Source organism: Narcine bancroftii, chromosome 14 (assembly GCF_036971445.1).
Source record: "Narcine bancroftii isolate sNarBan1 chromosome 14, sNarBan1.hap1, whole genome shotgun sequence".
Classification (NCBI taxonomy): domain Eukaryota; kingdom Metazoa; phylum Chordata; class Chondrichthyes; order Torpediniformes; family Narcinidae; genus Narcine; species Narcine bancroftii.
Genome location: NC_091482.1, coordinates 33,834,986 through 33,861,928, shown reverse-complemented (window position 1 = coordinate 33,861,928; position 26,943 = coordinate 33,834,986). Strand labels below are relative to the sequence as shown.

Below are 26,943 nucleotides of genomic sequence, written 5' to 3'. Positions count from 1 at the left end.
AAAGAAATTTCTCTTCATCTCTGTTTTAAATGGGTACCTTCTAATTCTAAAACTGTGCCCTCTTGTCCTGGATTCACCCAACAAGATGAACATCTTATTTACATCTATTCTGTCCAATCCTTTTAGCATTCGAAATGTTTCTATGGGAGCCCCTCTCATTCTTCTATACCTCAGTGAATACAGTCCATAGATATTGTTGCACCATCTTGAATGCATTGAGAATGATCCAACTTTTAGTATCTTGAACATTGTCACTTCACACTCCAAGGTACTTATGTGGAGGAGTTTTGTGTCTCCAATTATGCTGAACATATGCATGTGACAGATCTGAATTGGTGAAAACATTGAGTCCTGTCAACACTGCCAACTTCACAAGATCTATATTGAGTGGAGTGCTGTGTGTTATCATCTGCCTGTCTCAATGTCACCTTGTAATCACCAGAGTGGAATGATTTGGCCACTTTCAGTACGGCTACAGTGAGTGGTACTCAGGTCAGCTCCACCTTCGGAACAATTCTTTTTAATCAAATCAAACTATTCCTCCACTCTGTTCTTCTGCACTGAAAGGACTGGTTGATACTGGTTTTGCATCAGATTTGCTACATTATGAGCAAATACTCCTTTAGACATCGCTACACAATTTCCCTAAGCTGTAGTACGTTTGTTGATTTTAAAGAATCCATGTTGAATACTTTCCAGTCTAACTCATGTGTCTGAGCTATTAGGAGCCGACCAATGTTTGTCAATTAGTATTACAGCTGAAACCACGGGTGATTTTACTTGCAATTTATTGTAACTCAATAAACATTTTACACTCTTCAGATTATGGTTTCAGGCTCATTGGTCTATTTGGCTGAATTTAGTTAGCAACGTATTCCCTAATTAAGTAATCTGCTGTCACATTGGAGTTGGTGTTTATACACTGACCATACTCTTGAAATCTTTTTATTTGTTTCCCCATGACTGCAGGTCATGTAAGGGCCACCTAAACCCAATTCTCCATTCTCCTCATTTGCTTCAGTGCTGTGTAGGCTTCTTCTTGTGATTTCTTTCTTTAATAACTTCCCCTCAGTGAAGAGATAACTTGATTTTGCTTTGATTCACTACTTGCTTTTAGACTTGCGTGCTCAGCATAAGTGCCTTTTTCCTGGTGGTTGAAACACCTTGCTGTTTTAAATTGACGTTCAGACAGTGGGTGGCTTGTGTTACATTTGCAGCAACAATTCATGCCATTCTCTCCAGTGCTCTTTCTATTTTGGAACTCTGGCCTCTGTGAGCGTTCCATGACCGCAAACTGACATCAAGTTTTTGCCAAGAACATGGACGAAATGATGATGCATTGAAGGCAGCACAAATAAGGCTCCCGAGGTTGTTTCCTGGGTTTCAGGGCTGGGGGGGAGGGTGGTTAGATCTGATATATGAACATCAGATGAGCATGTTGGGCCTATACTCATTGGAAGTTAGAAGAATGAAAGATGGTTTTATGGAAATGCAATGCTTTGAGCAATTTGGACAGGGACGATGCTGAGAGGATATTTCCCCCGTTGAAGATGCCTAGTATCTAGAACTAGGGAGCATAGGTTCAGGATAATGATCATCCATTTCTGACCAAGACTGGGGAATTTCTTTTCTCATGAACCTTCGGAGTTCTCTCACTCAGTGAGCTGTATGGGCCCAACTGAATACAGGTGCACAATCCTTTATCCGGAACCCTTGGGGGACAGTGTGCTCTGAATTTTGGATTTTTTCAGATTTCATAACAAAAGCCAGCTGCCCCAGATTTAAGCCCACCCGAATGGTGCTGCCGTGTCCACCCCCTTCCAGTCATTCTGGGCATCTCTCTCCCCTCGCCCACCTGAATCACACTGCTGTCTCTCCCACCTGCCCACCTGAGTCACGCTGTCGTCTTTCTCCCCCCTGCCCACCCGAGTCGCACTGCTGTCTCTCTCCCCCTTGCCCACCCGAGTCGCACTGCCGTCTCTTTCCCCGCCCACCCAAGTCGCGATGCCATCTCTCTCCCCCTCGACCAACCTAGTTGCGCTGCCGTCTCTTTTCCCCCTCGCCCGCCCGAGTCATGCTGTCATCTTTCCTCCCCACCCGCCCGAGATGTGCTGCAGTCTCTCCCCCCCTTGCCCAACCTAGTCGCGCTGCCACCTCTCTCTTTGGAGCTTTCCAGATTTTAGGTGTCCGGATAAAGGATTGCGTACCTGTATTGTCAAGGTGTAAATAGTCATTTGAATAATGCGGAATCAAAGGGTACATGGAGGGAGTGTGTGCAGGAAAGTAATGTTGGGACCAGGATTGGACAAGGCATGACTTTATCAAAGAGTTGACTGTCCAACACCTGGTCCTAGCCCCATTCCTGATGGGACCAAAACATTGACCGACTTTTGCTTCTTATAGACGCTGCATGACCTGTTGAGTTGCTCCAGCTCTTCTGTGTACTGCGCTTGACCCCAGAATCCGCAGAAGTTTTTGTTTAACCTCTTTTCCTATTTCTTGTGTTCCGTGTTCTTTTCCCTCATTGCCATCTCCATGGACAACATCATTTGCTCAGAAGATCAATTGGATGATTCTGTGTGTTCAATCATGTTGATTTTTCTCATTGATTAAATCGCAAACTAACTTGCCACACAGCACACAATCTAAAGGTGTGGACTGAACCTTCGACAAAAAAACCCACTTGCTGAGAGTCTTACTTCACTTCTAATTCCAAATCTATAACTCAACATATTTTCTGATGGTTTAAAATTGAATTCTTCTTGTGATTTTCTACAGCTTCACTCCGGAAAGTTTGCTAATGCAATATGTTTGGGAATAGAGTAGCTTTTCTTGCACTGCCTTACACAGTAGGCAGATGCTTACCAATAATTTCCACTGGGTTATTTGCTATGAGGAGTATTTCCATGTACTCTGTGCATGAACTGAAAGGCTCATGGGTCAAGGCTTTCAAAATAAGCAGCTTGAGACCAAGCTGGTGTTGCAATCCGTCCATGGTCTTGCAGTGACAGTTTATGTTTAATAACTACCATTTCCATTTCTCCTGCACTTACCAGTTTCTCCCTGGACAAATATCTAATGGGATCTCGGACTAATCCTTGTAGTGAGGTCAAAGTTAAAACAAGTGGTCCAGACTTGTCCCATTCAGTGCGTTCGTGGTCAAACTTGGAGACTGTCTATTTTTTGTTGACATTCCATCCACGTCGCTGATTTGTAATGTATTATTTGTCTTTATGTGTGTTATTACTGGTGGTGTGTCTGCTCGTTTTGGACTGAGGACCAGAGAACGCTGTTTCGTCAGGTTGTACTTGTATAACTAGATAATAAACTTGACTTGACTAAAGAAGCCAAAAGAGAGAGGAAGAGCTCCGAGCATCATGCCGAACAAAGATGTCTGCAGATGGCGGAGTCTAGTGCAGGAGACAAAACTCAGCTCTGAGAACAGTGCTCTCACTATACGGGGCATCTACCAATCATATTAATCAGAAAGGGGTGTTGGCCAATGAAATATCACCCCTTCTCCTTTCTCCACCTTACAGATTAATAAAACTGGAACTGATTGGTTGAAGTTCCTTTGACAGCTGATATGATGGCAGACCACTGGGGTTATTGTAGGTCTGAATCCTTTGACTGAATATTACAAAAAAGAGAGGTTCAGGAACTTGCTCCCTTGTAGATTTTAAATGTTGCCGTGTGACAAGGCAGCATAATCAGATATAAATGTCCCTGAACTAGTGAAAAAGAAAGGTAATAAACTGAGTCAATTTGAGTTTTAAGGAGGATATGAAGCGATAAAGACTTTGGAGGTGGGTACTTCTAGACCTTCAGGTACTCTTCAGCTGATGACAGAGTTATGAAGGATGTTGCAGAGGTGGTGGGGGTTTATACAAGGAGAAGGAGTGGGGTGAACATATGGAGTTTTAAATTTGAGGAACTGGTTGATGCATGTATAAAGTTGTAGAATTACTCCTTCTGGTTCTAGTTACTTTGTCCATTGTAACCCAGCATTTATTAACTCATGGGCGGCAGGATGGCTTAGCAGGTAGCGCAACTCCTTTATAGAGCCAGAGATCGGGACTGGGGTTCGAATCCCGCGCTGTCTGTAAGGAGTTTGTACGTTCTCCCCTTGTCTGCATAGGGTTTCCCCAGGGGCTCTGGTTTCCTCCCACCATTCAAAAACATACCAGGGGTGTGGGTTAATTGGGCATAATTTGGTTGGCATGGACTCGTGGCCGAAATGGCCTGTTACTGAACTTTGTGTCTAAACTTAAATTTAAAATTCATCTAGTGATCCACTAATACAATAATTTCTAATTATCACTGAAGTTCCAATCCCTAATTTAAAAGTTCTTTTGGCTCTTTTGATGAAATAAGTGACTCTCAGGTCTTGCTTTAACCTCACAAGTTCAGAAACACACATCAACAGAGAAGGTGAAGCAATTTAAAGGGATGGGAACCATTAAAGGAACACATCACAAAGAATGGCTGACAAATCTGGAAAATGTGTCCAGGTGCATTTATTTCATCAATATTTAAAGAAATAGTAACCAAAAGAATTCAAAGAAAGTGGGTAAAATAGGACTTCCGGTCAGCTGCAATATCGGGAGCTCCTGCCAACTCTTTATCTATTTCACTTTTTATCTTTCTATTTTACAACAAAAGTGTTACTGTATATTTCAGCGTATGTCGAGTCATGAAATCCTCAAAAATCATTCAAAAATGGCGGGTCGACTTATACACTAGATACTGTTACGAGCCCAAAGGACCCCAAAACCCAGCAGCAATAGACATTGACCAAGACAAGTGGCTTTCAAAACAAAAGTTATTTTTAATCAACTTCAAACATGAAAATAGAATCAAACTTTAACTTAACTTATTCTTATACTATACTCTATACTAACCCAATTACTCCCTTCTAATTCTAAGCGCACATGTATGTAATGTGTGTGTAAATTCAAGAAAAGTTCTTTGGTTCAAAGTTCAATCTCATTTCTCCTTCTTCCAAGTTCTCTGTTTGCAGGCAATCGCCATATGTATAAAGTTCACCAGACTTGGTGCTTGAAAGGTAAATGTTTACTGCTCAGGAAGGTTCTTGTATGGTTTGCAGAGAGAGATATTTGTTGCTCCAGGATTTCCACAACTGAGGTACCACCACTAGTCACCTCAGAGTCTCGCTGATGAAACTTGCCCCATCAGAGTCTTCTAGATGGTAACCTCTTTCTTCAAGCTACCACAGAGTTCCATTTCTTTCTCTATTTCAAGAGAAACATCAGACAGATAGCACTTCCAGCCATCTACTGCTCTGGAACTTGCTTTCTCAGTTTCAAACAGTTTTCCCTGGATTGCGCTTTTTAGTTACTTGTCAGGGTCCCACACATTGACTGACTGACTGACTGAGCTGTTAACTCAATGCTCTCTCTTTTCCAACTGAAATTCCAAAGAAAGCATGTGACTCATGTCTTGCAAAACCCCCACCTACTCCAGTGAACAACAGGAGTTCTTTCTTCTGCTCCATCTGTTGTTATCCAGAATTGACTTTTCTGTGAACACTTTCCTGAAAGGGTACTGATAGACAGCATGACTCCAGCAAGACAATGGTCAACCATTTTATGGCGGCAGTTCAATTAACACCTATTTGTGAAAGGTGCTTACATTCTCCAGAGATCCTGCAATGTGAATTCTTCAATCTTTCAAATAAGATCTGTTTTAAAATGTGTGTATGTATGTGACCTACTCTAAATCTTATAAATTCTCCCCAAATATTAATATTGTTACAATACACCTTTGAGGCCTTAAATTCAATTTAAAATAACTGCTCAATGTAGATTCGATGTATAAGACAACCCAGAAGCACCCGCCGCTCCCTGACACCTCCCCACCGCCGGGTGTCACCATAACCTACCTAGACATTCTACAATTGTAGAACCTGAGGTCCTCACTCCTGCCAGGAGCCCAAGGTTGCCGCTCCTGTCCTGTAGGCCAAGGTCGTTGTTCCTGCCGGGAGCCTGAGGTCCCCGCTCCTGCCTAATAGCTTAATGACCCCACTCCTGCTGGGTGCCCGAGGTCATCACTCCTGCCCAGGAGCAATGGTTCTTGCACTAAGCACACTTGGGCAGTGAGGCAACTTCTTTGAGTGTACCACCAACTCTGGCTGCAGCCGATGAGGAAGACTTTGACCCAGCACAGTTTGGCATATTCCGGCCAGAAGCAAAGATTTCTTTTTTACTTGTTTTTTTTTCACTTGCTTGATTTATAAATTTAATACATGGCGATTGAGGTGTTGTAACAAAGTTTGGGTTGTTGCTGGGAGGCCCAGACACCAGTCTCCATCACGTTCCTTGCAGAAAATTTGGGGGTCAACATACGCCCAATATATGATAAAACCATGAAAATTAGGCTGAAAATGCGGAACCGACTTTTTGAAGTTGGCTTGTATGCCAAAATATATGGTATATATTTTGCAGTTTTCCCTTCTTTTACTCTCATTTGCTTCAAAATGACTGCCAGAAGTGGGAAATCCAGAAAAAGCAAGAAAAATAAGAAGCAACTGCTGGCCTAACAATGCGGACTACTGGATCGACAGTCTGTGACTTCAAAACTTCTTTTTGCTGTTAGAAATCAAAATCAATCAAATCGAGCACAGTAAGTGTTTGTCATCACTGCACCACGCATCTGAAACCCCAAGCCAGCGTGTAACTGAATTAGAAGATGCCTGCTCCTGCTTACAGGAAAGTAACTCAAAGAGCCAGAGCAGAAAGCAGAACCCGTTTATCCTGGGCTTGGCAGAATCTACAGAAGGAGGGCAACTTACAAAATTCTTCTCTGACTTGATATGTGAGGTTTTTGGGAACGAGATACTTCCATCCCCACTGGAGATCGATAGAGGTCACCGCTCTTTAGTACCTAAACCGGCTCTGGGACAGAGACCACGATGGATCATCATTCGTTTACATCGCTATCAGATATCTGATCTGAGAGGCCCAGCAGGGAGGGAAACTGGAATATCATGGTCAATAGATGCGTGTGGTGGAAGATTATGGTCCCCAAGTTATGAATCAGTACAGAGCTGAGTAAAGAGAAGTAATGTCGGAATTATACAATTCAGGATTTAAGCCCTCCTTGCTGTATCCTGCACGACTCAGTATCACACTCTCTAGCGGACACAAAAAGTGGTTTCTTTCAGTCATTGAGGTCCAGAATGATATAGATAGTCCCCCTTCTACTTCACGCCCTTTGTAAATATCCGCGTGATGATTGAGGCAATTTGTCTTTTACTATATTGAAATTTTACCACTAGACAAACAGTATTTAGTGGTGAGGACCCGCCTGGGCCTCTCTGTTCTAGTAACACTTTATGTGGAAAGATTCTCATTTGGGCTTCTTTTAAATGAGTTTAATTTTTGGGATGTATTCAATCCTTGTGGGAAGAACATGGGGGAAAGTTTATAACTTTTTTAGCAGCAGTTCGTAATATTCTTTTTATAATTGTATAAGAAATTCTAAAAGTAGTTGTTTTTTAATAAATGGTTGTATGTTGTTTTTGGAGTGTAGAGTTTTGTTTTAATAACATTATTGGAGCCAAGATGTTATTTCATGGGCAGGAAAAATTTTTTGAGGTGAGAAATGTTTGGGTTGTTGAGCTTGCTGCTGGGGTCTTGGGCAGCTGTCTGGTTTTCAGGTGGGGGGGTGGATGGGTTGGTGGATGTGGGTCTTTTCCATGTTGTTAGGATCCGCCCTGCTCCAGCTCCCACAACAACCCTTGAGTCTAGAGCTGGATGAGGTCCTTACCTGGGAAAAGACATATAAGGCAATTGAACAACTGAAAAGTGGCAAAGCAGCAGGTATGGATGGAATCCCCCCCAGAGGTCTGGAAGGCTGGTGGCAAAGCTCTGCATACCAAACTGCATGAGTTTTTCAAGCTCTGCTGGGACCAAGGAAAGCTGCCTCAGGATCTTCGTGATGCCATCATCATCACCTTGTACAAAAACAAAGGCGAGAAATCAGACTGCTCAAACTACAGGGGAATCACGCTGTTCTTCATTGCAGACAAAATCTTCGCTAGGATTCTCCTTAATAGACTAATACCTAGTGTCGCCGAAAATGTCCTCCCAGAATCACAGTGTGGCTTTCGCGCAAACAGAGGAACTAATGACATGGTCTTTGCCCTCAGACAGCTCCAAGAAAAGTGCAGAGAACAAAACAAAGGACTCTATATCACCTTTGATGACCTCACCAAAGCCTTCGACACTGTGAGCAGGAAAGGGCTTTGGCAAATACTAGAGCACCTTGGATGCCCCCCCCCCCCCCCCAAGTTCCTCAACATGGTTATTTAACTGCACGAAAACCAACAAGGTCGGGTCAGATACAGCAATGAGCTCTCCGAACCCTTCTCCATTGACAACGGCGGGAAGCAAGGCTGCGTCCTCGCACCAACCCTCTTTACTATCTTCTTCAGCATGATGCTGAAACAAGCCATGAAAGACCTCAACAATGAAGACGCTGTTTACATCCAGTACCGCACGGATGGCAGTCTCTTCAATCTGAGGTGCCTGCAAGCTCACGCCAAGACACAAGAGCAACTTGTCCGTGAACTACTCTTTGCAGACGATGCCGCTTTAGTTGCCCATTCAGAGCCAGCTCTCCAGCGCATGATGGCCTGTTTTGTGGACTCTGCCAAAATGTTTGGCCTGGAAGTCAGCCTGAAGAAAACTGAGGTCCTCCATCAGCCAGCTCCCCACCATGACCACCAGCCCCCGCCCCCCCACCACATCTCCATTGGACACACAAAACTCAAAACGGTCAACCAGTTTACCTACCTCGGCTGCACCATTTCATCTGATGCAAGGATCGACAAAGAGATAGACAACAGACTCGCCAAGGCAAATAGCGCCTTTGGAAGACTACACAAAAGAGTCTGGAAAAACAACCACCTGAAGAAACACACAAAGATCAGCGTGTACAGAGCCATTGTCATACACACGCTCCTGTTCAGCTCCAAATCATGGGTCCTCCACCAGCATCACCTACAGCTCCTAGAACGCTTTCATCAGCGCTATCTCCGCTCCATCCTCAACATTCATTGGAATGTAAACGTTCAACATTCATTGAAAGGTAAAGAGGAATGTAGTGGTCATTGAGGACTCCATTGTCAGAAATACAGACAGGAGATTCTGTGAGCCAGATAGGTATGCCCGCATGGTGTGCTGCCTCCCTGGTGCAAGGGTGCGGGATATCTCAAATCGGGTCCAGTGTATTCTAAAAGGGGAAGGCGAACAGCCTGATGTCTTGGTACATGTGGGTACCAATGACAGATAAAAAGAAGGAGGAAGTACTGAAAAAGGATTACAGAGAGCTAGGACAGAAACTAAGAAATAAGACAGCCAGGGTGGTGATCTCTGGTTTGCTACCTGTGCCAAGTGCAACTGAGGACAAAAATGGAAGGTTAAGAAAAATGAATGTGTGGCTGAGGGGCTGGTGTAAAGGACAGGGTTTTGGCTTCTTGGATCATTGGGATCTCTTTTGGGGAAGGCATGACCTCTACAAGAAGGATAGGTTACACCTAAACCCAAAAGGGGTCAATATATTGGCAGCTAGGTTTGGTACAGCTGTCGGGTGCGGTTTAAACTAATTTGGCAGGGGGGAGGGAACCTGTATGATAGGGCAAAGGACAGAAAAGATAAAACAGGAAAAGTTAGGTTAGGCAGCGAAAGTAAAAAATCAGAAAGAGCAAGGAGGGTGAAAAAAGCAAATCTGAAGGCTTTATATCTTAATGCAAGAAGCATTCGGAACAAGGTAGATGAATTAGCTGTGCAAATTGAGATAAACAAATATGATTTGATTGGGATTACAGAAACATGGCTGCAGGGTGGGCAAGCCTGGGAACTTAACATCCCGGGGTATACGATATTTAGGAGGGATCGGCAAGAAAGAAAAGGGGGTGGGGTAATATTGATGGTGAGAGAAGGGACCGACACGATTGACAGAAAGGATATCAACTCAGAAGATGCGGAATCTATATGGGTAGAACTGAGAAATAGCAAGGGGCGGAAAACGTTAGTAGGGGTGGTATATAGGCCTCCAAATAGTAGTGTAGAGGTGAGGGAAGGCATTAAAAGAGAAATTAGAAAAGCGTGCAATAAGGGAACAGCTGTCATCATGGGAGACTTTAATTTGCTAATAGATTGGACTAGTCAAATTGGTAAAAATACTGAGCAGGAGGAATTCCTTGAATGTTTACGGGACGGTTATCTAGACCAATATGTCGAGGAACCAACTCGGGAGCAGGCCATTTTAGATTGGGTATTATGCAATGATAAGGGGCTAATCAACAATCTTGTTGTACGAGGCCCTTTGGGTAGGAGCGATCACAATATGATCGAATTCTCACTTGACGTGGAGAGTGATTATATTAAAACCGAGACTAAGGTCCTGAATTTAAATAAAGGGAATTATGATGGTATGAGACGGGAGTTGAGTAAGATTGATTGGGTGGTGTTTATGGGGGAGTTGACTGTGGATAGACAATGGAAAGCATTCACAGATCTAATGGAGAAATTGCAAAAATCGTTTATACCGGTTTGGCATAAAAATAAACCAAAAAAGGTGACTCAACCGTGGATAACAAGGGAAATTAAAGACAGCATTAGGTCCAAAGAGAGAGCATATCAATTGGCCAAAAAAAGTACCACAACCGAAGACTGGGAGAAGTTCAAGATGCACCAAAGGAGGACAAAGGGATTAATCAAGAGAGCAAAAATAAATTACGAAAGTAAGCTTGCAGCAAATATAAAAACCGACTGCAAAAGCTTTTATAAATATGTTAAGAGGAAAAGATTGGTGAAATCCAGAGTAGGTTCCTTGCAGTCGGAATCAGGGGAATATATAATGGGGAATAAGGAAATGGCAGACCAATTAAATTCTTACTTTAGTTCTGTTTTTACAAGAGAGGATACAAATAATCCCAAGGATGTTGGGAAACATAGAGACTAATGCAAGGGAGGAACTGAAAGAAATCAGTATCTCTAAGGACATGGTCTTGGGGAAATTGATGGGATTGAAGGCAGATAAATCCCAAGGGCCTGATAATCTACATCCTAGGGTACTTAAGGAAGTGGCCATTCAGATAGCAGATGCTTTAAGAATTATTTTCCAGAACTCGATAGACTCAGGATCAGTACCCATGGATTGGAGGGTAGCTAATGTTACCCCACTATTTAAAAAGGGGGGTAGAGAAAAAGCGGGGAATTATCGGCCTGTGAGCCTTACATCAGTAGTGGGCAAAATGATGGAATCCATTATTAAGGATGTAATAGCGGAGCATATGACTAGCAGAGAAGGGATCGGATGGAGTCAACATGGATTTACAAAAGGTTTACAAATTTATTGGAATTCTTTGAGATGGTGACAGGTAAAATAGATGGGGGAGAGCCAGTGGATGTGGTGTGGTGTACCTGGACTTCCAAAAGGCATTCAATAAGGACCCGCATAAACGACTGGCTTCCAAAATTAGGCTCATGGGATTGGGGGCAAAGTATTGATGTGGATTGAGAACTGGCAATATTGTGTGCAGTTTTGGTCACCTTATCCCAGGAAGGATGTTCTTGTAATGGAGGGAGTGCAGAGGCGATTCACCAGGCTGATACCTGGAATGGCAGGAATGACTTATGAGGAAAGATTGCGCAAATTGTGATTGTACTTGTTGGAGTTTAGAAGATTGAGAGGGGATCTCATAGAGACATATAAAATTCTGGCAGGACTGGACAGAATGGATGCAGATGGGATGTTTCCAATGATGGGAAAATCCAGAACCCAGGGCCATGGTTTGAGGATAATAGGCAAACCATTTAGGACCGAGATGAGGAGGAATTTCTTTACCCAGAGGTTGGTGAATCTGTGGAATTCATTGCCACAGAGGGCAGTAGAGGCAGGTTCATTAAATATATTTAAGAGGGAATTAGATATATTTCTTCAGTATAAGGGCATTAAAGGTTATGGAGAGAAGGCGGGGACGGGGTACTGATCTCGTTGAATGGCGGAGCAGACTCGAATGGTCGAATGACTTACTCCTGCTCCTATCTTCTATGTTCCTATGTTTCTATGACTTCATCACCAACATCGAAGTACTCGAGCTGGCAGAGTCCCGCAAGCATTGAATCCATGCTGCTGAAGACCCAACTGCGCTGGGTGGGTCACGTCTCCAAAATAGAAGACCATCGCCTTCCCAAGATCATGTTCTATGGCGAGCTCTCCACTGGCCACCGAGACAGAGGTGCACCAAAGAAGAGGTACAAGGACTGCTTAAAGAAATCTCTTGGTGCCTTCCAAATTGACCACCGCCAGTGGGCTGATATTGCCTCCAACCGTGCATCTTTGCACCTCACAGTTTGGTGGGCTGCAACCTTCTTTGAAGAAGACCGCAGAACCCACCTCACTGACAAAAGACAAAGGAGGAAAAACCCAACACCCAACCCCAACCAACCAATTTTCCATTGCAACCGCTGCAACTGTGCCTGCCTGTCCCACATCAGACTTGTCAGTCACCAACGAGCCTGCAGCAGACGTGGACATACCCCTCCATAAATCTTCATCCGCGAAGCCAAGCCAAAGAAGGATATTACATAAGCTTTGTTTTTATTTGAACATCTGCTGTATTCTCTGTTCTTGCTTCAAGGCCAACACCTGGAGTTTTGTTAACATGCCCGTTTCTCAACTCACTTCTCTAATCATTGAAAATTGATAGCTTTTTAAATTTTGTTAGTTGGAATGTTAAAGGATTGAACCATCCTGTTAATAGAAAGAACATTCTTTCTCATTTTAAACAACTTTCTTTTTTTTAACAATAAATATATATTCATAGCTCTGATAGTTCATGTCTCATGGCATGGTGGAGGGGTCAGCATTTTCACTCCACTTTTGATGCAAAAGCCATGTGGGAGAGGGGGGCTTTGATTCTTATTGATCAAAATATTCCTTTTGTTCATCACAATGTAATATCAGATACTAATTACATTATTGTCTCAGGGAAACTATATAATAAATTGATGGTTCTTGATAACATTTATGCCCCTAATGTGGCTGATAAAGGTTTTTTTGAACTTTTTTTCTTCTCTATTTGATCTGGACACATACTCTCTTATGCTTGGAGGACATTTCAATTATTGGTTTGATTCTGTGATGGATTGATTTTCTCCGAAATCTGCAATAGAGTAAGTCCAGCTCAATTACTCATCCATTCCTATCAGATTATGGTATTTCTGACATATAACATTTTTGTATCTAAAGGGTTGCTTATTTTCTTATTGATAATCCATTAATCCCGTTGATTTACTCTTGTGACTATAAAGGTATACTGATACTGATCAGGCCCCTATTGTACTATCTATAACCTTTCCTAACCTTCCTAAAATAAATAGACACTGATGTTTCAATTCAACGTTCAGGAATTTTTATTCTTTACACTTCTGAATTTCAGAATGATAATAGTTCAATGGAGAATTTTTTAAATTGTTTAAATATTCCCAAGTTTTCTTCAGATAACAAAATAAGACTAGATTAAATTATATCACAAATAGCTGCAGCTATTTCCTCTTTGCAATCTGGAAAATCATCGGGTCCCAACGGGTTTCCTGTGGAATTTTAAAAATAATTTTCTTCTATGCTCTCATCTTATTTAAGTTCTGTGTTGGCTGATTAAGGAAGGCAAACTTCCAGCATCATTCATTGAGGCTGGTATTAATCTTGTTGCAATGAAAGTCAAAAATCCTCTCGAGTACTCCTCCTGCAGGCCAATCTCTTTATTAAATGGTCTTGTTAAAATTTTGGCTAAAGTTTTGGCCTGTAGATTGGAGAATATTTTACCATCAGTTATATATGAAGATCAAACAAGCTTTTTTAAAAATCAGTACTTTTATTTCAATATACGTCTCATATTTGACATTTTATACTCTCCCCTCTGGTGATGTTCCTGAGTGTGTCCTTTCTTTAGATGCGGAGAAAGGATTTGACCATGTGGAGTGGATGTATTTATTTGCAGTGTTAGAAGAATTTTAACTTTGGTCCAAGTTTTATTACATGGGAAAGATTACTGTACTTGTACCCTACGGCTTCCATTCTCACTAACGTTCAATAGTCACAACCTTTTAATCCCCAACAGAGAAGCTGACAAGGGTGTGCGCTAAGCCGATTACTTTTTGATTTGGCCTTAGGGCCATTAGAAAAGATTTGTTATTCTGTTGATGACTCAGACATAAGGTTTCAAAACCTATTGGGACCTTTCCTGAGCTACTTTCAGAACCTCTAGTTTTATTATAAAATCTGTCTTCCAACATTTATTACATTACTCCAGGCACAAGACATACTTTAATAAAAGAACCGATTTCGTGATGGGCTCAAGAGGTGGGGGAGAAAATAAAAATATAATATTTAGGATAAAATTGTAAGTTATTTTGTTACTTTATAGATGTACTTTTTATAAATTAGATAACTGTTAATTTCTTTATATTTGACATCTCTGTTGTGTATTTTACAAACTTTCTGAATATTATATATATATATATCTGTTTATGTACTTAAAATTCAATAAAAATATTTGGAAAAGAAAGTGGGTAAAATACCCTTTCTTCCAATGTCCCAATTATATTATTTGTGGAAGAACCTCAAAGAAGACTTGATGAAATGAATCTTCAGTTCCGGGAAGAATAAACTTGGCAAGCCTTCAGGGAATCTTGCTGAATAGATTTGCAATTATGTTTTTCCACCTGATGCACATACAAATTAGGTTTGTAGCTCCACAAAGATGAACATTTAAATATTTGACCATGGTAAGTACCAGCCTAATTGTCATGACTTATTGCTTCCGACCATTTTACCAAATGTCCTGCAGATGCTGGAAGTCAGAAATAAAAACAAATTGTCTAAAATACTCAGCAGATCCAGCAGCATCTGTCGACAGAAACAAAAACAAAGTTAATGTTTCAGGTCACTCTTCAGCTACTTTTGATCTTGCTGTCCACTTGCAGCCTTTTCAGTACTTTTAGTTAGCCATAGACCACTGAATTCATGGATACCATTCAAATTGACCATATATGTTGGCGTATAAGGTGACTTGGTGTGTAAGACAACCCCAGAATTTAAAATGTAGGTTTTGAGCTGAAATCGAAGTATCAGACTACCCGGAAATCTGGTACTTACCGCTGAGACCTGAGTCCTCCTTTACCAACCATCTCACAGACCAATGGAGCGGTGCTGTTAAGCACACTACTGAGCAACACAGTCTTGGGTTGTTTAAAATTTAGCCAATTTATTTCCAGTCGTGGCAAAATACCATCAATTACCGACCATAATTTACATGAAATATTCCCAGCTGGTGTAACATAAACACTGTTGACATCACTTAGGCATTGGTTCTTGTGCAGGAAAAAACATGGTGTAAAATATAATTTTACCATTTACTTGAAATTGATTTACTGATTTACTTATGTATAATATTATACTGTAATATATTAGAAATGTAGACATTATGGACACTGCAGGACCCTGATTGTTTACTGTTCATCAGCTGTTGGCTCCATTTGTTATGCTGTTATTTTAAGGAATGTTAGACAATAATACGTTTTTATTGCTTTAATTTGCAGATGAACCCCCACTTATGATGGCCCGACATATGAAATTTCAAAGTTACAAAGGCTCTGCTCTCACATTTCTTTTGGCAAATCTTGTACTTTTTCAGCAAATCTCACATTTTTTGACGAAATCTTGCGCTTATTTGGTGAAATCTCACATTTCCTTTTGCTAAATCTTGCGTTTTTTCTGCAAATCATGTGCTTTTTCACCCAATTTCACTTTACAATGCAAGTCCTGGAACTGAAGTCGGGGTCTACCTGTAACATTACTGAGTGTGCTTCCATCTTCCCAAATGGAAGTTTCAAATGGAACATCCAGCTTCCCAAATGGAAGTTTCAGTCGAAAAATATTTACTGGGGAGGACCGTAGTAGCTATACAAGTGTTTTAGGCTGTTCTCCATTGCCATGGGGGACACACTAAACCACAGGGTATTAAGGTTCGGATTTTATAATTAGCCTAGGAGACGACCCCTGGTTTGGGGTGACATTTTTAAAAGGATGAAATTCCATCTTATACGCCAACATTAGCAATAATGAAATCCGCTGAATCTGAGTTTTCTTTATGTAGGTGGTGAAAAAGTCCTGTTACCCCCGTTGGAATGAGGTCTTCGACTTCACGCTGGATGAAGCTGTGACAGAGAACACGTTATATGTGGAGGTGTGGGACTGGGACCTGGTCAGTAAAAATGACTTCCTGGGAAAGGTAGGTAAATGCTTCAGCTTCAGCTTCTGATGGTGTATTTGGAGTAGAATTTGGTTGGTGCATGCACATTGGGCCTTTGATCCATGACTGTGAAGGGCCTTGGTACTACTCCATAAGTCTTGCCAAAGGGAAAGCCTTTAGCTTAGTTGCTGTGCCAGTGAAGAGAACCCAAGTGTGCCTGGGGCTGGGACTGAATCTCGGGAGAGCAGACCAGACTTTGGGATGTTGGCTACCTTGGATTGAGCTGGGGGTCTGTGAGAAGATGTAATCATTGAAAGTCAGGGGTCTCCAAAAGAGAAATTTTGCTCTTTAAGATGAGATTAATGCTGCTGCATTCCACATGTGCATTCCTCATGGGAATTTCAGGCTGGAAGATTGGTCCTGCAATTATAAATGACAGTCTACCTCTCGAGACTGTGTGTCAGCATAAACCTTGAGGACAAATCCAAAGAATTATGAGATCATACAAGTTTTCATTCAAACAACCCATTAATGATTATATCCAAGTGTTTCCAGACCAGAGAAGTGTAACCAATTGCCTAAACAGCATCTGAATAGGGATATCCAGCAGTGGTTACATATTGAAACCTTCACTTCTCCCTCTCACTTTAAGGACACAAATACAAGCTGGTAGGTGTATACAGATCAGCACAATATCATGGGCTGAAGGACCTGTACTGTGCTGTATTGTTCTATGTCACTGGTTCTCAACCTTTTTCTTTCCACTCACATTCTACCTTAAGCAATCCCTATTCCTGGTATGTGGGTGGGAAGGGAAGGTTAAGAATCACTGCTCTCAACCTAATTGTTACTGAAATATTTTGCTTGAGAAAAATTGTCATTGGCCCATTTCCTTTGGAGTTATGAAACCGTGCACATAACGAGTCAATTAGATATGATTAAATCAGTGGTTTTCAAACGTTTTCTTTCCATCCACGTACCACCTTAAGCAATCCCTTACTAATCACAGAGCACCGATAGCATAGGGAATACTTAAAGTGGGATGTGAGTGGAAAGAAAAAGTTTGAGAGCCCCTGGTCTATGTTCTCTTGGCCTCGCTCATTTCAATGCACATTCAGACAGGATCAAATACTAATTTTCAGCCAGAGTCAAGTGCAACCAATTGGAAATTAAGTTTTTAAGATGAAACATAGATTGGAAAATACTTCATGCAAAAGATCAGCATAAAGCAAGACTGGAAGTACGAAACCAATGAGAGAGATGCACCATCACACTCATGTGTGACTGAAGCAGATTAATAAATGAATGAATTCCGCCCTCAACACTTAACTGACACTGAAATTAAATATTATCAGATGCTCATAAACATAGTTTGGATAAAACCAATGAAGTGATTGGCAGAACTTACGATGTCTGAGGGCTTGTTTCTATCCTGTAGTGTTCTATAGTTCCATGGTTCTAAGAGTTTATATAAAGAATAGGGTATAACGTGGTGTGACTGTGGTCTGCACTATAATCAAAAGCGTCTAAACCAAGTTCAGAAATATAATCCAGTGATTAGATTTCTAAAAATATGTACTCTTATTCTCAATAAGTAGTTTCTGATCTATGTTTCATATTCAATATACACTTTCGATTGGTTCCAATTTACTCTGGCCGAAAGTTGGTCTTTAACCCCCGTCTGAATATGCATTGAAATGAGCGAGAAAAATGGACATTTGTATTTACCTTCACTCCATCAGTCTGGGACAAACTGCTCATTTCTGATGGTTGATCAGGAAACTACCAGCCACATCCACCTGGTCCTAGCCCAATTGTGAACATGATAAGTTTTTACAGCACTCCTGTAACTTCATGGACATCGTGTCTACTTTTTACTGCACGTAATGGAAGTTAAATTGCTCCACCTTCAAGCTGAAATTTAAACTCTTGTTTCTGGATCATTGGTCGTGGGGTCCGGATCATTGTGGATTGTGGTGTCTGGATAATTGGTTGTGGTGTCTGGATGATTGGTCGTGGCGTTTGGATGATTGGTCGTGGTGTCCGGATCATTGCTCATGGTGTCTGGATCACAAGTGGTGATGTAACCATAATGTTAGAGTGTACCCTTCCTATTATTCTTGGATTGTGGGAGTTGATTCTCAAGCTGGCTTCTCTTACATTCCTATTTTTCCTTTGGGGATAGGTTCCTCAGGGAGTTAGGATCGACCACTCTGGCATGAACTTGAAATATTATAAATGGCCACAAAGAATGAATTTGGTCATAATATTTCCTTTTAAAACATCAGCAAAGCAACTGAGGTTTTCCAAGATTCTGACAATTTTGGGGATTCTCAATGGACTAAACCAGGAGACAAAGTTTTAGAGGTTGAAAGCTGTTTTCAGATTAGAGTGGAGAATCAAAGGCCAATGTAATTAACATTACCCTCATTCATGTGATGCAGAACCACCGAGGAGTGGGCAGTGACATCAAACACCATTCAATGTGCATAAAGCGCCACCATACCCGAAGAGAGCGCTTCGCTTGAGGGTTGAGACTATCATCAGAGTGAGTTTAGGGGCCTGAACCTACCTGAGCCAAAGTGACTGAGAATCCATGTGCCTCCAGATGGTGCTTTGGGTTTTTATTGTTACTGATCCACCCTTGCCCACTCACCAAACAGATCCTCCCATCCCCACCCCCAGACTTCCTTTCCGCATGACCTTTCCCCAACCCACTTTCTTTTCAACCTTCACAATGGCAAAGTGAGCAAGGGCCTCTTCTACCATGCACCACACTGTGAACATGGGAGTCATCCCTTCAACAGGCCCTGGCTGACCCACGTGTTCTCGGCATCCCTGATCCAAATGACCATTGCTTTGTGGTTAGTGGACGTGACTGAAGCTTCCCAGTCTTGTTTTGTCTGTTCTCCAGGTGGCGTTCAACATTACCAAGCTCCAGGTGATCCAGCAGAAGGAAGGCTGGTTCCTGCTGCTTCCTGATAAGGCACAAAGGAGTGAAACTGAGTAAGTCTTCCCTTCTGAATGTTCCCTTTAATGCAGAGTAGGATGAGGTTATTTCCACACCTGTTGTTGACATCACAAGCGTTCTACAGTCCATGGAGGCATTAAATGTCCTCTCCGGTATCTCAGAATCAATGCACAACACAATCCCACAGTGAGGGTCAAGCAATGATAATATGATCTACTTCAGTAAATTAGGATGTTAATATCTGCCAGGGTTCCTGAAAAAGTTCCACTGTTTTTATTCAAGTCCTTTCTACTCCCTTCAGAGGTTCAGCATCTGATCCGAGAGATGGTACCTCTGAGACTACGGCACTCACTCAGTAACTGCACTGGAGCGTGAGCCTAGATTGTGTGTGTATGAGACTCTGGAATAGAAATTGAACTCACAGGGGGTAAGACAGTTCTCTTATATAAAAAAGCTGGCCTATTGTGAGGAGCCAGTAAATCCAGGGAAGACTGTTAGGAGCCCAGAGGACCCCAAAACACAACAGCAATGGATATTCACCGACAATTGGTTATTTAAACAAAAGTTGCTTTTAATTATCTTTAAACATGAAAACAGGATCAAATTTTAACTTATTCTTTTTCTTCTTCTTTGGCTTGGCTTCGCGGACGAAGATTTATGGAGGGGTAATGTCCACGTCAGCTGCAGGCTCATTTGTGGCTGACAAGTCTGATGCGGGACAGGCAGACACGGTTGCAGCGTTTGCAAGGGAAAATTGGTTGGTTGGGGTTGGGTGTTGGGTTTTTCCTCCTTTGTCTTTTGTCAGTGAGGTGGGCTCTGCCGTCTTCTTCAAAGGAGGTTGCTGCCTGCCGAACTGTGAGGCGCCAAGATGCACGGTTTGAGGCGATATCAGCCCACTGGCGATGGTCAATGTGGCAGGCACCAAGAGATTTCTTTAGGCAGTCCTTGTACCTCTTCTTTGATGCACCTTTGTCACGGTGGCCAGTAGAGAGCTCGCCATATAACACGATCTTGGGAAGGCGATGGTCCTCCATTCTGGAGACGTGACCTACCCAGCGCAGTTTGATCTTCAGCCTCTGCCATCTCGAGTACTTCGATGTTAGGGATGAAGTCGCTCCAATAAATGTTGAGGATGGAGCGGAGACAATGCTGGTGGAAGCTCTAGGAGCCGTAGGTGATGCCGGTAGAGGACCCATGATTCAGAGCCGAACAGGAGTGTGGGTATGACAACGGCTCTGTATACACTAATCTTTGTGAGGTTTTTCAGTTGGTTGTTTTTCCAGACTCTTTTGTGTAGTCTTCCAAAGGCGCTATTTGCCTTGGCGAGTCTGTTGTCTATCTCATTGTCGATCCTTGCATCCGATGAAATGGTGCAGCTGAGATAGGTAAACTGGTTGACCGTTTTGAGTTTTGTGTGCCCGATGGAGATGTGGGGGGGTGGGGTGCTGGTGGTCATGGTGGGGAGCTGGCTGATGGAGGACCTCAGTTTTCTTCAGGCTGACTTCCAGGCCAAACATTTTGGCAGAGTCCGCAAAACAGGACGTCATGTGCTGGAGAGCTGGCTCTGAATGGGCAACTAAAGTGGCATCGTCTGCAAAGAGTAGTTCACGGACAAGTTGCTCTTGTGTCTTGGCGTGAGCTTGCAGGCACCTCAGATTGAAGAGGCTGCCATCCGTGCGGTACCGGATGTAAACAGCGTCTTCATTGTTGAGGTCTTTCATGGCTTGTTTCAGCATCATGCTGAAGAAGATAGTAAAGAGGATTGGTGCAAGGACGCAGCCTTGCTTCATGCCGTTGTAAATGGAGAAGGGTTCGGAGAGCTCATTGCTGTATCTGACCCGACCTTGTTGGTTTTCGTGCAGTTAAATAACCATGTTGAGGAACTTGGGGGGCATCCGAGGCACTCTAGTATTTGCCAAAGCCCTTTCCTGCTCACGGTGTCGAAGGCTTTGGTGAGGTCAACAAAGGTGATGTAGAGTCCTTTGTTTTGTTCTCTGCACTTTTCTTGGAGCTGTCTGAGGGCAAAGACCATGTCAGTAGTTCCTCTGTTTGCGCGAAAGCCACACTGTGATTCTGGGAGAACATTCTCAGCGACACTAGGTATTATTCTATTTAGGAGAATCCTAGCGAAGATTTTGCCTGCAATGGAGAGAAGCGTGATTCCCCTGTAGTTTGTGCAGTCTGATTTCTCGCCTTTGTTTTTGTACAGGGTAATGATGATGGCATCACAAAGGTCCTGAGGCAGCTTTCCTTGGTCCCAGCAGAGCTTGAAAAACTCATGCAGTTTGGCATGCAGAGTTTTGCCGCCAGCCTTCCAGACCTCTGGAGGGGATTCCATCCATACCTGCTGCTTTGCCACTTTTCAGTTGTTCAATTGCCTTATATATCTCTTCCCGTGTGAGGACCTCATCCAGCTCTAGTCTTAAGGGCTGTTGAGGGAGCTGGAGCAGGGCGGATTCTTGGACTGAGCGGTTGGCACTGAAAAGAGATTGGAAGTGTTCTGACCATCGGTTGAGGATGGAGATCTTGTCGTTGAGGAGGACTTTGCCATCTGAGCTGCGCAGCGGGCTTTGGACTTGGGGTGAGGGGCCGTACACAGCCTTTAGAGCCTTGTAAAAACCCCTGAAGTCGCCAATGTCCGCGCTGAGCTGGGTTCGTTTGGCGAGGCTAGTCCACCACTCATTTTGGATCTCCCGGAGTTTGCGTTGAAGATGGCTGCATGCGTGACGGAAGGCTCGTTTCTTCTCTGGCCAGGACAGCTTTTCAAGGTGAGCCTGGTGGGCAGCTCACTTCTTTGCCAGCAGCTCCTGGATTTCCTGGTTGTTTTCGTCGAACCAGTCATTGTTTTTCCTGGAGGAGAAGCCCAGTGCCTCTTCAGTGGATTGCAGTATGGTAGTCTTCAGCTGATCCCAGAGGGTTTCAGGGGACGAGTCCGTGAGGTAGATTGCATTCTCGAGCTTTGCCTTGAGGTTTGCCTGGAAGTTTCCTCTCACTTCGTCTGACTGCAAGTTTCCAACATTGAACCTCTTTTTGGGGGCTTTACTGTTCTTGGACTTTGGCTTGAAGTGAAGGGTGAGCTTGCAGCGAACCAGCCGATGGTCAGTGTGGCATTTCGCGCTGGGCATGACCCTGGTGTGGAGCACATCTCGTTTATCTCTTTCTTACACCAGGACGTAGTCCAGGAGGTGCCAGTGTTTGGATCGGGGATGCATCCAGGTAGTCTTCAGGCTGTCCTTCTGCTGAAAAAGGGTGTTTGTAATGACAAGCTTCTGTTCTGTGCAGAGCTCCAACAGGAGGCGCCCGTTGTCGTTGCACTTTCCGACACCATGCTTGCCCAGAATTCTGGCCAGGTTTCTGAGTCTTTGCCGACGCGAGCGTTGAAGTCGCCAAGGATGACAACCTTGTCGGCTGTAGGGGTGCGTTGAATGAGGTTGCGCAGATCATTGTAGAAGTTGTCCTTTTCTGCTTGTTCCACCTGGAGGGTTGGAGCATAGACACTGATGAGGGTGATGCGACGCTTGTTTTGAAGGGGGAGTCGCATGGACATGATCCGGTCCGAGTGGCCTGTCGGGAGGTTTTCGAGTTTGGAGTCAATGGAGTTCTTGACCATGAAGCCTACACCAGATAGGCGTCATTCATCCATAGGCTTGCCAGACCAGTAGAGTGTGTAGCCCGCGCCGCGTTCTTGGAGGCTGCCTACATCTGCAAGGCGGACTTCACTGAGAGCGGCTATGTCGATGTCAAGTCTGAGGAGTTCATATGCGATGAGGGCAGACCGACGTTCAGGTCGGTGGCTGTCAGCCTTGTCTAGCATGGTTCTGATGTTCCAGCATGCTAGCTTGAGTTTGTGAGTATCTTTTGAGGGGGAGGACGTGGAGGGGGAAGACGTGGACATGTCGTCGGGCCTGCGCAAAGGAGCTTTTAGGAGGAGTGCAGTGTGCGCAGTACTGGCCCCACCCTTTACACCCCTGGTTCGTGTGCCATGGCCAAGCAAGCTGGGACATGGCAGCGAGGTCCTTGGGTTGTAGGTTTTATATCGGAGTGGCCTTCTCCTATGCAGGTTTCTTACCCGGACTGGAGGGGCCTGCCTCCCCTCCTAGGTCGGACCATACTGCCCGTACCGGGGCCGGGGCCGCCGCTGCTTTCCCTGTGCCCGGACCGGGGCCGCCGCCTCCTTCTTTCTGCCTGGACCGGGGCTTTCGCCTGCTTCGCTCTGTCGAGGCCGGAGCCACCGCCTCCCCCTCGCTTCTGCCCGGACCGGGGCCTCCGCCTGCCTCACTCTACCGAGCTTTAACTTATTACTATTAACTTAACCCCCTTCTAATTCTAAGTGCAGGTGTATGTAATGTGTGTGTAAGTTCAGAAAAGTTCTTTGATTCACGGTCCAATCTCACTTCTCACTCCTCCAAGTTCACTGGTTGTAGGCAACTCTTATACTGTGCACAGAATTTAACATTTATGAAGTTCACAAGGCTTTGGTGCTTGGAAGGTAAATGGTTACCATTCAGGAAAGGTTCTTGTCGGTTTTCAGAGAGAGATTTGTTGCTCGTTGGACACCCTCAACTGATTCCTACTGATCAGCCATTTCAGTATCTTGCCAAAGAATCTTGCCCCATCAGGGTTTTCTAGATGATAACCTTTTTCTTTCAGGTCACCCCAGAGTACCTTTTATGTTTCCCTTATTTCAAGGGAAACATTCTCCAGCCAGTCCTCTTCTTTTGTATGGACCACAAGGGCTTTGACCAGGCTGAACTAAGAACTCACAACCCGTCTTCAAAATGGGGTTTTCCACAAGTTTGCCAGCTTGTCCTGTTCCAGTCCCAGTTGCTGCTGCTGAACTGTAGAACTGAACTTTCTCTCTCTCTCTCTCTCTCTCTCTCTCTCTCTCTCTCTCTCAGAGAAAACCACATGACCCTCTTAGAACAGCCAACTGCACTCAGACTGTGGCACCGGACCCCAAACTTCTGAGTTTGTTCATCTGTTGCTTTCCAAAACAATAATCTATTACTCCACAGCGTGTCAAATTAACACCCACTTGTGAAATCTCCTTTGGCATTCTTCAAAATTTTTGCAAAGGCACTCGGATCCTGGACTTGGCCAAGCTCTTGCATTTTAAATGCACTTCATGTATCTGTGTGTAACCTAACTAAAAACCCCACACAATTTACCTCCTTTGCAACTTATCTATAAACAATATAAAGTATAACATAAACTGTCACAAGACGCAGATTTTCATGGGCCACCTGAAGCCAGACACATTGTCGAGGCATGTTCTTGTAGTAGAAGATTCCAAACTAATGTTCTCAGAGTGGATCGAACACTGAAACCCAAGGTATTGCAGCAAACCCTGGGCCAGCAGGATTGATACTGGAATCTTATTGTTGTGGAAGAGAGGCTGAGGTGGGAAGGAAGAGGTCAAATCAGCACAAGACACTGCGATGGAGATTTTCCCGACCTTCCTTAAAGGAAAATCATTGGGTAGAAACTCAAGCCAAGGATTGGAATTGTCATGCTTCCTTTCATGGTGAAGTAGCTGCCCACCAGAGCAAGCAAGTGTCCCACTTCCTAACGGTGAGCCATGTTAGCATGAATGCAATTTGCTTAGATTCCCGGATTTGGCAGGTGTTGAAGAATGCAGGGCAAAGAAGCTCAGGTGGTGCAGAATATTGAGGGCAGCGAAATTCATATTGTTTGTTCTTCTGAGGTCTGGAGGAACATTCCTTCCTTTTCTGGACCCACATGGACAATTTCAGCCCTTTCTTTATCACTCTAATGAATCAGAATCAGGATTTATTGTCATGAACAAGACATAAAATTCGTTGTTTTATGGTAGACATTCACATACACCACCTTACGAAATAAATGAAAATACTGGAGAAAAAGTCAAAGTCAAGCAGTGTCTTTGGTTCATTGAACATTTAAGAATCCAGTGGCAGCGGGGATAAAGCTGTCCTTGTGCCTCTGAGTGCTCATCTTTAGGCTCCTGTACCTTTTCCCTGATGGTAGCAGAGTGGAGAGGGCGTGGCCTGGGTGGTGGGGGGTCTTTGAGGAAAGAGACTGCTTTTTTAAGACCTCGTAGATGTCCTCGATGGAGTGGTCCCTGTGATGTCGCAGGCTGAGTTAACAACCCTCTGTGGTTTTTTCTTGTCCTGAGAGTTGACACCTCCATACCAGGCAGTGATGTAACCAGCCAGAATGCTCTCTGCAGTACACCCGTAGATGTTTTTTAAAGTCTTCTGTGACATATCGAATCTCCTCAAACACCTCACCAAGTGTAGCCGCTGTTGAGCATTCCTTGTGAAGAAAATGAGGGGGGAGCAACGTGGGCAAGGAGCAGAGACAGAAGCAGAAATCATCTAGGCAGAATGATTGGTTTCTCAACCGTTGGCTCTACGTAAAGTAAATTTGACTTAATCTAACTTATCCATATCCATCTTTAACACAGAGATTGAATGACTGAAGTGTTCCATTTCCGAACCTTGGTTTGGGTTGGGAGAGTGGCTTTGTCAAGTGCAGGTCACATTGTCTGGAACTTACTTTATGACCTTGGTATACAAAACCATGAGAAGAATAGATGGGCTGAATGCAGAGAGCCTTTCGCCCAGAGTAGGGGAGCTGGAAACTGGAGAATGCAGGTTTAAGGTGAGGGGAGAGAGATTGAATAGGAATCTGGGAAGTAACTTTTTTTTACACCGAGAGTGGTGAGTGTATGGAACAGGGGATTGAGAGAGGTGCTATTGAAATGTTTAAGGAAAAAATGGACAAATACATGGATAAGATATGGGCCAAAGGCAAAAAATTGGTGCTAATGTTGGATGGGACATTTTGGTCAGCATGGGCAAGATGGGCGAAGGGCCTGTTTCCAGACTCTAATAAAGGGAAATCTGGCAAATGGATTCTCTTTAAATGTGCCCATTTGCATTAATTACTGCCTGTGTTGTTTTTTCTTTGGCTTGGCTTCACGGACGAAGATTTATGGAGGGGTAATGTCCACGTCAGCTGCAGGCTCATTTGTGACTGACAAGTCCGATGCGGGACAGGCAGACACGGTTTCTACGGTTGCAAGGGAAAATTGGTTGGTTGGGGTTGGGTGTTGGGTTTTTCCTCCTTTGTCTTTTGTCAGTGAGGTGGGCTCTGCGGTCTTCTTTAAAGGAGGTTGCTGCCCGCCAAACTGTGAGGTGCCAAGGTGCACGGTTTGAGGCGATATCAGCCCACTGGCGATGGTCAATGTGGCAGGCACCAAGAGATTTCTTTAGGCAGTCCTTGTACCTCTTCTTTGGTGCACCTCTGTCACGGTGGCCAGTGGAGAGCTCGCCATATAACACGATCTTGGGAAGGCAATGGTCCTCCATTCTGGAGACGTGACCTACCTAGCGCAGTTGGATCTTCAGCAGCGTGGATTTGATGCTGTCGGCCTCTGCCATCTCAAGTACTTCGATGTTGGAGATGAAGTCTCTCCAATGAATGTTGAGGATGGAGCGGAGACCACCCTGGTGGAAGCGTTCTAGGAGTCGTAGGTGATGCCAGTAGAGGACCCATGATTCGGAGCCAAACAGGAGTGTGGGTATGACAACGGCTCTGTATATGCTAATCTTTGTGAGGTTTTCAGTTGGTTGTTTTTCCAGACTCTTTTGTGTAGTCTTCCAAAAGCGCTATTTGCCTTGGCGAGTCTGTTGTCTATCTCGTT

The 26,943-nt window shown here is 43.7% G+C and overlaps 1 protein-coding gene across 7 annotated transcripts in view; it reads left to right on the top strand.

Annotated features, from left to right (window-relative positions):
* rasa4 (RAS p21 protein activator 4) overlaps window positions 1–26,943 on the top strand; it is a 288,131-nt gene that overhangs the window by 167,363 nt on the left and 93,825 nt on the right. For all 7 annotated transcript variants that reach the window (XR_011348806.1, XM_069911332.1, XM_069911330.1 and 4 more), the window contains 2 exons: window positions 16,190–16,324; window positions 19,200–19,291. Coding sequence is in view for 6 of the 7 variants with exons in the window: in XM_069911332.1 (XP_069767433.1) it covers window positions 16,190–16,324; window positions 19,200–19,291 (227 nt within the window). In the remaining variant the exon portion in view is untranslated. The remainder of the gene's footprint in view (window positions 1–16,189; window positions 16,325–19,199; window positions 19,292–26,943) is intronic.